The sequence below is a fragment of the Nipponia nippon genome, unplaced genomic scaffold (genome assembly GCF_047370975.1).
Source record: "Nipponia nippon isolate SJK-2023a ecotype South Korea unplaced genomic scaffold, ASM4737097v1 scaffold_11, whole genome shotgun sequence".
Taxonomy (NCBI): domain Eukaryota; kingdom Metazoa; phylum Chordata; class Aves; order Pelecaniformes; family Threskiornithidae; genus Nipponia; species Nipponia nippon.
The window spans coordinates 940,314-957,027 of NW_028262302.1; the positions used below are offsets into that span (position 1 = coordinate 940,314).

A 16,714-nucleotide genomic window follows, 5' to 3' on the forward strand; every position below is an offset into this window, starting at 1 on the left:
ACCAAAATATAAAAATACATTTCTGTATGCTTCTGTCTGAGAATCTTGGAGTAAAGAGGGATTTGAAAGTCATTTTGATGGCAGAAGAACCTAAGGAGTTCCAGGCTCTGCCTTCACAGCACATTTGCCATGGGGAAAAAAAAGTTTCTTTCTTCCAAAGTTCCGAAAGGTTCCTTACTGTGAAGATGAATTATTTCGATTATAGTGTAGAACTATCTGTCTTTCCAAAGAAGCATATGCAATAGATTTGCTGAACATTAGAGCTACCCTGCTAATTGACAAGAATGCCAACATCACATGCTTATCCATTGTATAAACGCAGTCCTGTCAACTCAAGGAAAAATATGCAAAATACATTGTATGAGCCAGGTACATATGGTCACCGTAAACAAACTAGATTGAAACAAGTATAAGAAAACATCTGTCTTTTCTTTATCACACATAATAGTCGGAAAAGTATGAGTACATACTTTTATATTATGTGTTTGCTTCCTGAGTTTTAGATCTTCATGCTCTGTAAAGCACTTATGCATATGAAAAATACCCCAAACCAGTCTCAGTTTACAATTAAACTTATTTAATATTTGTTAGTTGCCTAATATTACCAAGGCAGATTGCATTAAGTCTTATGAAGTCAACATGAACAGGGCTTTGAAAGGGAGGGCAGAAGCCCAGCAGGAAGGAAGAATGAGCCCACATATACAGCACAAACTGCATTGCTCAGCTTGTGCAAACTACCTGCAAAGGCCAGCCCTCAGCACTTCTGGACAGGACAAAGCTCAGAAGAGGAGCCAGAAATAGGGATGTGGTCCTCTCAGTCTTGGGTGTAGAACAGGGATAGTTTTGGCCCAGACTGATGCTACTTCAGTCTTAGTGCAGTGCCTTACAAGTTACATCCTCAACCCTACGCTATATTCAGATACCTAGCTCTGAATTTGCTCTTCAGTGCTCACAACCACAACAGTTATACATGTGACATACTACATTTTAATATGAGTATTTTCTTTTTGAATGAAGTAATTCTTTAATGGTTTGCCTTAATTCTAATCACTACCTGCAAGGCATTAGTCACAACACTTTGGTGTCTTTGTCTTGAATATGGACATTTGGTGGACTTGTCACATGTAGTGACACTATTCTCTTAAAATTTACTTTAACTGAAAAGGAGTAAGAATTTCTAAGAGGAAAGAGTTCTATTGTTTGGTTTCATTATGTCACTGCAACAAACTAATATTTCAATTTACTGTTCTTACCACTAGAGCTATTTCTTGACAATCTTACTCTTGTCTGAAGTACAAGTGATCCAAATATCTCCTAACATTACGATCTCTCTTAGAACCCTGTCTAATATCACCTAAACTAAACCTACTTTCTATTATCATTCTTTGCGCCTTCATTTTCCAAATTACTGCCAAATCAAAAATTATTCTGACAACTGAATACTGCTAAAAGCTTTTTAAAAGTCCAAATTACTTATATCTAGTTAAACTCGGCTCAAAGGATTTTAGAAAGCTGGTTTGGCCCATTTTTTCTCACCAAATGCCTTGCAGGTTTTAGAAACTTCAGTAGTGTTGCTGAAATATACTGAGACTAATCTTAGGCATTTATATGATTAACAGAGAGAGACAGGCTTCCCTACAGCTTTGGCTCTGACCACTGAGATGTGCTGCGTAGATGATGTCTGATCAAATCTCAGGTGTGGTACAGTATGGGTGTGGGATAAATTATTTGCTATACTTTTTGCTTTTCAGTTTGACAGCAAGTTTTTCAGTTTTAATGTGCTAGTATATGCTTCTGGATGGTTCTGAGAAAATGTCAGGTTTGACAAAAAGTGAATTCTAGATGCTCTACATTGAGTCAATCCTTTCTGAACGATAACTGCAACAGTCACTCATCATACCATTAGCTTTGATCAAATGCTGAGTCACCATTGATAAAGCTTGTGTCCCGTTGGTTATTAGACTTGTTTCTCGAAATTTATATCGGTCAATGCACATTTATAATTTTTGAAGGATTTAGTTCAAGTCTTACGTCACATGGCTGCCGAGTAATGTCAGACAATAGATGTAAAACATTTTTGCTAGTAACTTAGAAGTGTTCTCTACAGTTCAAGCAGTAATGGATACTAAACAAAAGATAAACATTGAAAGACTGTCGTGGTTTAATGCCAGCTGGCAACTAAGCACCACAGAGCCACTCACTCGACCCTCCCCCTCCCGGTGGGATGGAGGAGAGAATCGGAAGGGCAAAAGTAAGAAAACTTGTGGGTTGACATAAGAACAGTTTAATAATTGAAGCAAAATAATATAAAAATTAAAAAAAAAAATGTAGTGAAAAGGAAAACAACAACAACAACAGAGAGGAACAAAACCCAGGAAAAACAAGTGATACAACCGCTCACCACCTGCTGACTGATGCCAAGCCAGTCTCCAAGCAGCAATCAATGCCCCCTGGCCAACTCCCCCTACTTTATATACTGGGCATGATGTCATATGGTATGGAATAGCCTTTTGGCCAGTCTGGGTCAGCCCCCCTGGCTGTGCTCCCTCCCAGCTTCTTGTGCACCTGGCAGAGCATGGGAAGCTGAAAAGTCCTTGACTAATATAAACACTACTTAGCAACAACTAAAACATCAGTGTGTTATCAACATTATTCTCATACTCAATCCAAAACACAGCACTATACCAGCTACTAGGAAGAAAATTAACTCTATCCCAGCTGAAACCAGGACAAAGACCTACTACAGGATGTCAGTCTTCCAAACTGGTCCCTACTTTAATTTTTTAATGTGATTTTAATATTCAAACTGCTGCTTATATTTCTGTTAAAAATAATATACTGAGAATGCATAACAAGCTCAATAACAAATGAACACAACAATTTCACCACCTTCACATCAAAATAAGAGAAACTAAATAGGCAGGCCTAAACTCACTCTAACAAATTCTTTGTAGGCAGTATCTATCTAGATTTTTCTATTTACAATCCAAGTTACAGAAAAAGTATTTCAGCTTTTCTTTGCCATTCTGCAAGCACTGGGCTGCTACACAACAGTAGTGCAGCACACTGTGTAACACACCAGCAATTCTTAATTTACAGTGTCTTCAGGTCAAGTAAGAGGTAAAGCTGAGCTTCGCCTCCTCCCATACTAGAAAAGACATCAGCAGTCATGGATCTGGTCTCTCTCCCGCATGCTGAGGCCTGATATGACGGACTCGCCCTCCTTCCCTCTTCCAGCCGGAGGCAATGCGACCCTCGGCTCCTGCTCAGAAGTAGCAAGGGAAGGTAAGCCGGTGACAGAGAACTCATGGCAGCAGCAGCCAGAGCATCACTCCACATCCCTCTGATAACCGATTAGGAGGAAGAGTACCTCCTCCCTCTTGTCAATGATGAGCTTCTCCTCCCAATATCTTCCAAAACTCCTGCCAGTATCACTCAGCTTTAACTTCCAGCACAGAGGCCACAATTTAAAGACCCTAAAAGAAAAGGAAACCAGGAACTATCCTATTTTCACTGCAAAAGCAAGAATCTCTTCCACAAAGCACCTTCTTCGGCTGGTATGCCTGGTTTGTTAGAAAGATAAATTAGTTTTTCCTGGTAGACAGCCAGACTCCTGACTCAGCAAATCTGGAAACTTCCCAGGAAATGATTGCTTAACTGGATTACACCATGGAAACTAACAGCCTGCACAGCTCCAAACACTAAACCGTCCTTTAGAACAATCATCCCAGCAAGGTAATCTATACTTTAACAGCTCAGAATATGATTTTCCAAGTGACAACAAACATGAAGAAACGTGCACATATTTAACTGTATGGATGTCCAACCAAGCCAGTGACACTGATCATATCCAGAGAGTTCAATTCAATTACGCCTTAAACTATGAGAATATCTAATAGAATCCAGTGTTTGCTTACTCTTTTATTTTTGGGGGGAAAAAAAAAAGGGGGGGGGGGTGTTCAATTCCAAGAAGAGAGAGGTGCCAAGCTTTTCCCCAACATGGGGCATTCTGCAGAACTCTTATTAGCTGATGCCTTGCCCCTCCTTCTTGTTCAATGTCTTTGAATTTTTGGAATATACTGAAGCTACTCATGGTTTATCTGGTCAGTTTTGTTAAAAACTATTCAAGGACATAACAAGTTTGTCTACAGTAGCCGCAAGTGGAAAGTCATTGTGCAGAACCCTGTCATTGCAGGAAGGAGGCAGTCCTCCATAAAACTGCTACCCCAAAGGCAACATCCCTCAGCAGGAGATTCCTCCGTCTGTGTTTTTACCTTGTCCAAATCCATTGCAAAATACAATTAAGAAACAAACATAAATTCTTATTCCCTACCAACAGATTCAGCTGTTCTCATCACCTGGGTGAGGTTGACTGTCTTCTAGCACCACTTCTATCCCTCCCAGGCACCAAAATCAAAGCTTTAGGGAGATGCTGAAGGCACTAATGGGAAGCAAGAAAAGCTGACTGCCTGGATGCAGAGTTGGCCTCCTGGGAACAAAGACAAGGAACAGCCCTGCAGTCCAGCTGCACAGGCTAGCCTAAAACATAAAACAGACCACTGTTTGCCTGACTTCTTTTAAAGTTTTTCAACAGTCCCACTAAAAACATCCCAGGGATTCTGACAAAACTTCACTGAAGAGCTTCATGTTCTTGAAGAGTCAGAAAAGAAATACTTCAATTTTGACATTTGATCATCTTATTTTAAATCATGCTTGTGGAAACACATCAAGTCAGTAAACTTCACCCAGAAGAGAACAGGCTATGCATCCTATCTCTTCTAAATATATAATTTTTCAACACTGCTCACAAAGTGCTAACCCTTTGCAGGCTCAATATCTAAAAAGTATTGTGTCAGTATTCCTGTACTTTATACTGAGATATTAAAAACAACACAGGTATTCCTATCTTTTTGAAATGTTTGCCTTAAAAAAAGAAGCAAACTATCATGAGCCAGTTTTTTTTGCTTATTTGGACAACTGAGAAAAGTTATGCATATTTAAAAAAAACAAACAGCAATAACTGTCCACATGAAGTTTCATTTTCAGTGCTGAAGCATGCTTGTTGAAACATGCATTTCCTTCCTATATTGAAGGCAGAGGATAAAGCCTTAATATGTTCATAAACAATTTCTTCACAGGAAGCTACTGTCAAATGAGATGCTAGATATCTATGTAACCACAGAAACTACTATGTTTTTAATGCAATGCAAATGTTGACTCTCTTTTACAAATTAAACTATGTGACTGTAATTAAGTGAATTCAAGGAAACAAATCTTCAGTTAAATATACTGAAATACCACACTTAGAATGCAATCAACTGTGTTGTCTTTCGAGGCTTCTTGCACTCTTGTCTTTAAGTCAAGTGTATGATTTAATCTTACAAGCACCACAGTTAGATAGCTATGGTCTGAAAAATACTTGAGTGTTACATGTGTAAACACATCGAAGAACTGACTTCAGTACAAGCTGTTAATATTAAACTACCCACAGATGGAAATTATTATGTACCCTGTTCCTCCACTCAGACATCAATACCAGCAAACAGTTTTGTTTTGAATGCTGTCTGTAACCTGCCTTATTTTCTAAAGTAACAAGAGAAGATTACTGGGTTTTAGCAGTCGTTGTGTGACTACACTAACTTCTCAGAGTCAGGGATTTCCCAAAACAAAAGCCCTTTGCTGACAAAGGATTTGCTAGTGACAGCAGGAATAGTAAGGCTTATATAGCACACAGTTTTTTTCCTGCATCTTACAGATGCGAGTTCCTTCAAAAATATTAGGTTTAGTTTGATCTTTATTATGTGCTTCATAATTTTAAGCAATAAATTATTTTCACGTAAGTCTCTTGCACTACTAGAATGCCCACATCATAAGCCAGACTCAGCAGCTCAGTTTGCCTACTACATAGAACTAATAAGACAGACAAAAACAAGGCACATACCATGATACAAAGGTGGCATAGCCAAGTTATAATTCAAGACAAAACCCATCAGGGAATCTTTGTACAATTCTGGTTCACACTATCACATATGGATAATGCCTTCCCCCCACCCCCCCCAATGTCTGTGTAAAAATGCATCCCATCTGACACTGTCTCCATACCATCTTTACCAAACCAGGGATAACCAGCAGGCCTTTGGGCTTAACCACAACCACTTTTGGCATTGGACAGAGAAGGTCTAGAGAAGCCAGCCTGGCAAGCCTTGTCTAAAGAGAGGAAGTTTGGGGGCAGTAGAACATTACCAATGCAGAAAAACAAGCTTATATATTAGAAGGAAAAGCACCACTGAACATGTTTGGGCCAGGTAAGTGGAGATAAAAGTTTGCGATGATTGCCTCTATTCCTCATAATACAAATTGCACTTTGGGATTTTGTACCACTTCAGAGGACCCAGCACTAACATGAATGTTGTTTCGGAGATTCTACAGGAAAGTAAAACGTGTGCTGCAGGGTTTGCCGCTTTTTTGTATTTTCAATATGTGCGAACCCTTGTGTTACTACTTGGAAACACAAGAACTTAGCTCTGAGTGTACGTTTGCTTAGACGTACCAAACATTCCTAAAGAATTGCTACTGTCGCAGTCGCAAAGCATCTACAAGTCCTCAGTTTAAGCCATGGTGACTTATATGAAGGATCATAAGCTGACAACTATTATTGTTGTATGTCTTTCCTAAAAACAAAACAGGGGATTTAAGAACAAGTGGCGATTACCTAAGGACAAGAACAACGTGAACCTCTCTCCTCTTCCAAGCTGAAGAATCAAATACCCATAAAATCTCTCCAAGGGGTCCCAAACAAATTGCATTCAAAAACATCAGCAGACATGGCACATAGGAAATTTCAGAACATGTTCATCATAAGCTGTTTACCATTTTCTCTTCTACCCGTCTTCCTAGATATTTGGAAAATACTAGGTGCAAAACTGATGCAGTATTTAGCACCTTCCTAAATATACATCTTTTAACTTGAAATAACTGGCTTAATCATCTTTTAGATCTCATCTAGCTGTGATGAAGTTCTGAAACAACCATATTTGGGCAAATTAGGCCAGAAAAGCTCTAATGTAGTTTGAATTAGTCACAAGAAATTCAGTCCTACAGTATTTAGTGCATGGCAGCTAGTACAGGGACTCTTATTTAATGGCACAGCAGTGTATGAGGTAAGCCATTCCAAATTTACTTTCTGTATCCTACAATGTTTTAATTCAGGGTTCAGCTGGACTTTGAACATCACAGACATGCAATGCTTTAAAAAGAGAACTACATTTTCATCAGTTTTTGTTGAGTTGGTTTTTACCTTTAATGTTTTAATATTTTAAATAACTGTACGAAAGCAAGAAAACTAAAAGATGGTGGAATTAACTTAAATTCCTATCTAAATATTTAACTTTCAGTGTCAGATTCACTAAGTTCTTGATTCTCAGTTCTGTTCAGCGCATGACCCTAGATTCACCTGGTGAATCTGGCACTAAAACAATGTAAACATTACTTAGGATTGGTTTAGTTCACAGCCTATATTTTACACTTTTATTATTTTTAAATAGCATCTAGATTTTGGACCTCAAAAAGTTTCCAGGACCACTCCCCAAAATAGCTTAGAGTTTTTTATTAAACAAATGAGCACACTGAAAGTAAGTTCCTATAAGACAGAGAGCCAGTCCTGTTCAATATATTTATCAACGATCAGGATGCAGGAGTTGAATGCACTATTAGCAAGTTTGCTGATGATACCAAACTGCGAGGTGCTGTTGACTCTCTTGAGGGACAATATGCCCTGCAGAGGGAATTAGATAGATTGGAGCACTGGGCTATGATTAATGGGATGAAATTTAACAAGTCGAAATGCCAGATTCTGCACCTAGGATGGAATAATGCCAGGCACAAGGCATAAATTGGGAGAGGAGTGGCTGGAGAGCAGCCCTGCAGAAAGGGATCTGGGGGTGCTGGTTGACAGCAGGCTTGCTATGAGTCAGCAATGTGCCCTGGTAGCCGCAAACCGCATCCTGGAGTGCATCAAACACAACATAACTAGCTGGTCAAAAGAGGTGATTATCCTGCTGTATTCAGCATTGGTGTGGCCTCACCTTGAACACTGTGTGCAGTTCTGGGCCCCACAATTTAAGAAGGATGTGAAGGTCCTTGAATGCATCCAGAGGAGGGCCAAAGGGGTGAAAGGGCTGGAAGGCATGTCCTGTGAGTAGCAGCTAAGGACTTTGGGTGTTTGGAGAAAAGGAGGCTGAGGGGTGACCTCATTGCTCTCTACAGCTTGCTGAGGAGGGAGACCGGAGAAGGAGGTGCTGGTCTCTTCTCCCTGGTACTCAGTGATAGGATGCATGGGAATGGTTCAAAGATCTGCCAGGGGACATTTAGACTGGACTTTAGGAAGCATTTCTTTACGGAGAGGGTGGTCAAACACTGGAACAGGCTTCCAAGAGAGCTGGTCAATGCCCCAATCCTGTCAGTGTTCAAGAGGCATTTGGACAATGCCTTTGATAACATGCTCTAACTTTTGGTCAGCCCTGAATTGGTCAGGCAGTTGGACTAGGTGATCGTTGTAGGCCCCTTCCAACTGAAATAGTCTATTCTATTGCACTTACCTGTGCCCCATAAGACACAGCATTCCTATTTGAAATGCAAAGCTCACCTAGGCTGTTTCTGAGAAATCACTGCCAATGTGTCTCAAAAACTACCTTAACACATCAATATTCATTGCTTCTAGAAGAATGAATAAAGCTTATTAAAATAATGGAAACATATATAAAAATAAATAGAACTAAAAAGCTGTTGTGTCACATGAATGTATTTTAAATTTCCTTTTTACAAAGGAAACACAATTTTGTTTTTCCTCCAAATACCTTTATCTTTTTCCATAACTACTTTTAATTACTGTTAATTTAGGGTAATCCATCACCATCTGGATTGCTGGATTTATCATTTTTAAGACAGCACATACTTAGAATAAAATTATCTTGGATGTTACAAAAATTTTATTCTAGACATACTTGTTTGTATTGTTTTATGGGTATTCTGTGGAGTTGTACTTCTGGGGCACACTATAACTCTTAGGCACACTACAATAAGAATATGTGTTTTAGAAAGAAATGAAGTTATTTCCTTCAGAGATAGATGTTTGGCCATGATAGTCCTCACTTCAGTATAACAAAATATTCCTCAGATTAACTATGTAGTATTTCTAAAAAGGAAAATATTTGCAAACCCTGCTCTTCTCTGGCTGCATCTCAAATACAGGCTGCAAGGGAAAGATGCCAAGATTTCATAGCTTCAAAATCTTTTGAAACTTTAAACATGAAACAAACTTCTTTGGAAAATCCATACTGAAAGCCAAAGAGGACAACCTTTGACATGAAGTACCATTTAAAGAAAAAAGTTTCCTCATTAATATAAACTTGATACTCTTTTTATATATAGCTGTAACTTAGTTGTACACTGTTCATGTTTATTTCCACAGAAATATAGAATCCTAACTGGTTTTTTTCAATGCAACCATATTCTGAAAAGCAGCTACCACACTGCATTATGGCATTAGAAATTTATTGCTGGTGAGCACTTAAAGGTCAGGTTTGTTCAGCTTAAAATAAAATGTTTATTTTCTACATTACTCCAGCAAATTCCCAATGTTCTAAAAAGTGAAGTTAAAATTTTCCTCCCACGTGTTACCACCAATAAAAAAGGGGTACAGTCCAACCAATGACCTCTATGATGCCTAAAAAATGAAAATGCCACTTTTGTGCCAAAATATTTTAACGTTAGCTAATTTTAATGTTTAATATAAGAATTATAACCTTCACTTTGGAATCCGGACTTCGGAGTTTTGCACTGGATATACTTTCTATAAGAAAAATAAATGCTCTTGAGTTCTAAAGATCATAAAATACTAATCTAATTCAATTCTTGCATTTCTTCACATTGACACTGATAATCATAAAAGAGGATGTTCCTGATAGTATGATAGGAAGTAGAGTAAATTCAGTACATACCTCATAGCCAGGGCTGACAGGAGACTGAGACAGGAGGTTGGAAAGAAGAAAAAACAGAACAAAGAAATAAGGGGGGGAAAAGACAGAAAATAATGTTACTTTAGAAGCAAGCATGAATGTGTGATTACTTTATACTTTCATTCTATGTTATAGAATAGAATGCAGAAGAATTGCATTTGAGCTATGGCAGGTAAAACTCTGGGTTACATAGTATCCTCCTAGTTCTACATGTTTTTAGCATTACTGTTCGATGAGTTTTGCACTACTAAGTTAAGAATTTAAAAAAAAAAAAAAAAGGATATTGCCCATATTTTATTCTTTGGAGGTGGATTTTCAAAGCTGCACTTAAATGTAGCCTCTAGTCAATTTTCAGCTCAAATGAAATGCTTTATTGGCAAATGAAAACATTTATGCCCAAACTGAAACTGTGTCTGTGTGTGGTGGTTCCCTATGAAAGGATAATTAAACTACCTTTGGCGAGATTCCACATTATCCTGTCTCAAAGATGTTTTGAATGCCACAATTTCATAAGTTAGAGCATACCTTCTTCACTTCGTAAGTGGCATTCTTCCAGAAGCCAGACTTACAAGCTAAATTTAACAGTGAGCTAAAGTTGGCTTCTTTCTGGTTCACACAACATTGACAAAAAGGTTCTGAAATCATAACTTAGTTAATAATTCCATCTATGAAAGGTCTCCAGCAACTCCTCCTCTCTCAACTGCTCTACTCTACATAGTGAATAGGAGTAAAAATAACATTTATTTTAGTCCTATTGAAAGAACTGACAGATATCTGATTGAATTCAGTGGTCCTAAACAGAAGTTATATTTTATTGCCAGTGATTCAAGTGCCACACCAATACTAACAATAAATGATACAATTTTGTCATTGAGGATGATATTTCTTAGTATATTCACACAGACTGTAGAAAAATGAAACATGTTCCAAAGTGCATGCTTTGATTGGTACCACAGTATAAACTGCCATAAACTGCCATAAAACTTATCTCACAAGTACTGCAGAAAAATGTAGTCCAAAGGACAGATCTGATACAGGAGAACTGACAAAGCTTATGCACACTTAAAAAAAAAAAAAGGAAAAAAATTGAAACACATTCAATGTAAAACACAAAAAAAAAAGACATATAGAAGCCATATGTGAGAGCACTTCTGAAAATCTGGTAAATGACACCATGATCTCCTGAAATAAAGGTGAAATAGGAAAGCTATTTCATTTCTCTGGGCTAATGCCTGTCCCTGTACCTACTGTAAACGTATTTTCTTTGGGCATGCATGTGTGTGCGCATGCATGTGTGATGTTCTGAATCATCAGCGTGGGTACACTGCTGATTACAAGTTCTTCAAGAAGTATAGCCTGCAGTATATATGACATTTACTGTATTTCTTCACCGGCAATTTTAATATTTTCAACAGTTTTAAAATATGTAGCCTTGCAAAACAGGTATTTCATATCAGAATGTTATCAGCAAACAACAGTCATATAATTAAAAATGGTTTCAAATTGAAATTTTTTGCTATCTTGTAACTGTACAGTGCAGTGAATATTTATAGAGAGTATACCAGGATACCCACTCATACAATTTTTTTAACCAAAATTCCAGAAACAATTCAGAATTAGGGCCAGCCTTCCTCAAAATTTTCTGTCTTGGTCTGAATAAGTCAGCATTTCTGACACAACCTACTGAGAATTATGAATAATCTATAAAGATTTTTTGCTGCAGTTTTTGCAGAACTTAAACACCTTACTCATTTATGCAGCTTTTCAATTAAAAATACAGATTCATAATGTTAACCTTAATTTCCAAGTAGCTTTAGGCTAATGATAATCAGTAGCATAAGTACATAATTATGGTTTGTAGATGGTACAAACAGGTCTACACCAGGTCTACATCATTTGCAATAGTGTCCTTTTAGTATGTCAAGTTTAATAAGTTTAATATTGTAATTGAGAGGAAAACATGATAATTGTTGCATGTACTTATAAACTCTTTCCTCTCTTTTAAACCTTAAGGTTTTCAAAACTTTCACTTAGGAGTGGATTAATTTATACACAGTGTATTCTTAACTAGTCAAGTATGTTATGACCATGAGTGTTAAAAGAAACAAATATGCCAAAGATAAAAAAATACATTTCATTCTAATTTACTCCAGTCATTACATTTTGTTCTCAGAAGAGTTGTCTTCATGATGGAAAACTACTATATTAATGCATATACAAGTACACCATATATTTACATGTGCCTGTGCGTATATTGTAAATCTACATACATATATACAGATCTAGAAACGCATTCACCACAAAGATCTGTTTAAGGAAATAATGGAGACTTCTCCTACTTTCTCCTGAACACTTAGAAATATGATAAATACACAGGCTCCAACTAATTAACTACAGCCTTGACTGTTACAGGTACTCAATACGATACAGTGGTGTTTGGGTCACGGTGTTCTGAGGCAAATCTCCTATATCATAAACCAATGGATATAATGGTCTGATACAAAAGAAGTTCAACTTCTAGTTCCAGAGAAGACATCCTCCAAGATGCAACTACTCAGATTAGCATGGGTAGCAGTTTTAGACCTTCAAAATAACATAACTCTTGTCAAAGGGAGGAGACTACTGGGAGTATCGGAAGCGCCACATACCTTAAGCCCACATACCTTAAGCTGGTGACCTCCCTTTTACATCAAGATGCCTTTTCTCACAGCAATACTTTATAATTTACATACCACTCTCCTCCGTAGTCTATAACAGGCAAAACCAGATCCTACAGCACTAAATGTCATTGTTTCTTAGCAGCAACACCCATCGCCTCTACAGCTAGGGAATGCCATACCAGAAGGGCTTCATCCGGCACACTGGGCGAAGGTTCTGCAGAAACTGTCCGAACGGTGCTGAGTCCTGTTAGAGAAACATTTGACAGACGCCTTTTCCGTACGCCACTGCAGTTGTTAGGGATTTTAAACGCGCATCTCTTATGGTAATTTAGACCACATCCTGAAAAGAGAAATTTAAAACCATCTGATTACGGTTTATTACTGGAAAAAAGCAAACTTTTTTTTTTTTTTAAAAAAAACAATAGGTGTTCAAAAACACCACCTGTATTTTTGACTGAACTTTTTTCCTCTACTCTGCTGGTTTAATTCCTATATTCTACAAATCTTTAGAGAGATAATGTTATGAGTTCTGAATAGTTGTATCTATAACCACGGTTTTCTCTTTGATTTTTCAAAAAATCCGTGGTCTCAAAGTATAAGAAATTTCTGTGATCCGCATTTGGGAGGTAAGGAAGTCCTTTACTGGAAATTGTATATTCCATTGGATGCAGCCTTCCAGGAGCCAAATAGTTGTGGCAAAATGAGAAAAGACAGCTATTACAACCTCATATGGACTGACAGTAATTTCAGTTAAATGATCTGAATTAATGTGATATAGAATTAGATACAGCCACAGGCTCATAAGGGAAGTGTAAGACACAGAAAACCTTTTCTTAAAAATATATATAGATCAATTTTTTTGGCACTTCAGGTTACAGAGCCATATCTAAGAGGCCTCAGAACAGTTGAAAGGATTCGTTCCTTAATCAGTTAATTATTTTGATAGTTCTTACTGTCTCTACCTACTGTAATTTTTTTTCTGATGCCTAACCAACTTAAAAGCAGCATCAGAGACAATATGCATAAGTGGAATGGACAGGTCTGTTCCTGAGACTGAAAATCACATCTCACTGCAGCTTACCTTCACACTTGAGTCCCTGACGCACCAGCCCCCACAGCATTTCTCCACAATGGTCACAGAAAGCTGGTGCTCGATACGAATGAACAAAAAGAGCATGGGGCCGGATTTGAAAGTCTTCAAAGGTAGCAGAAGCTGTAACAACAAGATCATTCCGAAAATGAGTAAAATTAGTGACATAATTAATATGCTTCATTTATATGGTACTTCATTACAGAACAAAGCAAAACACCTTTTGGTCACTATGACGATGAACTTTGAATTTTGTATCGGTCATTATACTATAGTTTGAAGATAAAAGATTGCTGACATACCATTAACCAATGGCATATCATATATCATATACAATGACCACTGGAAAAAGAATAAAGCTGCTTTTACAACCTTGCAGCAATAACTTCCCCGATAGCATTTTTCCAGTAAAACACAGGAGGATAATAGCATATAGAATCATAGAATCATTTAAGTTTGAAGAGACCTTTAAGATCATCAAGTCCAACCATTAACCTAACACTACCAAGTCCACCACTAAACCACATCCCTAAGCACCAGCGAAGAGTACACTTGTCCAAGCCATGAGCAGCCAAAGAAACATATCAAACATTTATCAGAAATTGGCAGAGTTGAATCAAATGTTGGAATTTTTTCAACATACTGTTTTACAGACTGTAAAGGTCTATATACATAAGATAAACTGAACACATCCAGTAAATAAACTTTCTTTTTTTTTTTTAGACAAGTAAAGGAAAATGTATCAAAAATGGGCCATTTCAGCTGACCATTTGGTGTACCTTATTCAGCAGCCTGTGTTGGTATCAGTGAACTGATCACTCAAGTTGAAAAAATACATTAGAGTTTAAAAAGAAAACATGTAATTATACACCCAATCACCAACAAAGAGAAAAACCTTGGAGGGCAGTCTGGAAGACCGCTGTACATTTCCTGAAGTACCAATCCTTTCAAAGTGATGTGAGCTTGCAACTAGTGTAATGGTTGCGAAAGTTACATGGGCTAGTTAACTGCACTAGTGTAAACTATAAAAATAAACAATGACAGTGTTTAAAGGACTATTTAGTATACAGAGGTAGCCAGTACCACAATACTTTTAAAAATATACTGTAATGAAATATTTTCTTTTTTTTACTATGTTAAACATAGATAGTCTAATGAAAAATATCTGTCAAATGTTGTTAAGCATTAAGCATGTATGCAAACATTTGGTCTCATTCAGACTGCCATTTAAACAGGTGATTTAAGTGTGTGTTTACTCTTCACAGATATCAGTATGAATGAACCAGGTATGTAGCCACTTAATAGAAATGCTTTGTCTCTCAGCAGAAATACATTCCTGATTTGCAATTGAGAGAGAAAAAAAAATTCTTTAATGGTTCAATTCAAATGAATTCCTAAAGGATCCAAATACTCTCCGTCCCTGTCTTGTTCCTTGTGTATTCATGAAAAGAGGACCAAAAATCTGCATACCAATCAAGAAACAGTTTTTAACTAATTAGAGCAGAGTATCAACAAAGACCTATGCTCTGGACTCAGTTCCTTCTGTGCACAAAACTCCTACTCTTAGGAAAAACTTTTCCAAAAATGTCCACAGAAAACCATGTTTCTAGTCTCAACCAATTTCCAGTCTAGGGATCTTTTAACAGAGGTATTTGGAATACCATCACAAAAGTAGAATCCAATGACTCCAATGATATCAAACCTTCTTTTTTTAATTTTTATTTAAACAATCCAGGTCACCTAACAGTTTGTTTAATCCAGGATTTCATTTTCTTTTCCCAGGATTATTCTGTTCCTAGTTTGCATAATAAGCCATGTCAAAAAGCTTACTTAATTCATAAAATTAGGACTCCACAAAACAGTCCGACATGTTAGAGCATCCTGAATCTGAAATAAAATAGTTTCATATTTAATTAACAATGTTAGGCCAGCCATTTTTTTCAGCCTCAAGGGCTTCCAAACATATAAGAACACTTTTCAAGTATGTTATTTTTCTATTTTTTTCCAGACCACAGCAGGCAAGTTCACTACTGTTAAGGCAATAGTCACTCTGTAATGGTACCGCTGTCCTTGGTATACTAGAAAACACAAATCATCAGAACACATTTTAGATGTTTAACAGAATTCTTGTGACTTTACTTTGTCTAAGACTTAAAGTCAACCTCTTTTCTGTACATATAGCCAGATGTTTTTCTGTAGTTCCTACCGAATCAAAGAATATGTTGGAAGAATCAAGCACTCAAGCTTTAAAATATATTTTGATGTTATTTAAAATACAAAAGTACATATTTATTCTTCGCTTGTACAAACAGAACATGTCCACTTCTTCGTATAACAAAATGATTAGGGAAAAGCTATGTATCTGGGAGCTTTCTCAAGGATAAGCACCGAAACTGGAACACCATGCCCCATCAGCTTCCAAGAGAACTGCAATGTACACTTCTTTGCTATTGTGTCTCCAGTTTAAATTTGTACATAACAAATATAAAGCCAAAAAGCTTACTAAAACAAGATACTCAGTGAGCATGCATTTTTCCCATAGGGAGAAGATAAGGTAAACCCTACATAACGTATATGTGAATTTGAGAGATGTAAAATTTTTATTTATAAAAATAGACTTTCCTGAGCCTGTTGCTAAAAGCATACAAGTAATAATTAAAGCACTATTAAAACAAGAGTGATGTGTAAAATAAAAATAGCGTAAGTCTCAATGTAGTGAAGGATTTAAGTATGTATGTAAGTTTATGCCTATTTCCTTGAATACCTACCTAAAGTTACGCATGTATTTAAATTCTCTTTTGAGTAAATGACGTTTGCTAAATTGGAAGACTGCAGAGGAGTTTTTACATGGATTTACAGGGTGGTTTTTCAAATAGTATGAACAGTGCAGTGAAAACACAACTAAGCTTAAAAAAAAGGAGCAACTTTAATTTAGCTTAATAATTTAG

General features: G+C 37.0%; 1 protein-coding gene across 2 annotated transcripts in view; it reads right to left on the reverse strand.

The window, feature by feature from the left end:
* The window catches only part of PRKD1 (protein kinase D1), a 143,714-nt gene that overhangs the window by 33,546 nt on the left and 93,454 nt on the right, over positions 1–16,714 (reverse strand). The window contains exons 3-5 of one of the 2 annotated variants that reach the window (XM_087747100.1): positions 13,758–13,889; positions 12,856–13,016; positions 9,999–10,022 (exon numbers count right to left, since the gene is read on the reverse strand). In XM_087747100.1, coding sequence (XP_087603226.1) covers positions 9,999–10,022; positions 12,856–13,016; positions 13,758–13,889 — 317 coding nt within the window. The remainder of the gene's footprint in view (positions 1–9,998; positions 10,023–12,855; positions 13,017–13,757; positions 13,890–16,714) is intronic. The other variant, XM_087747101.1, reaches the window with a different exon arrangement.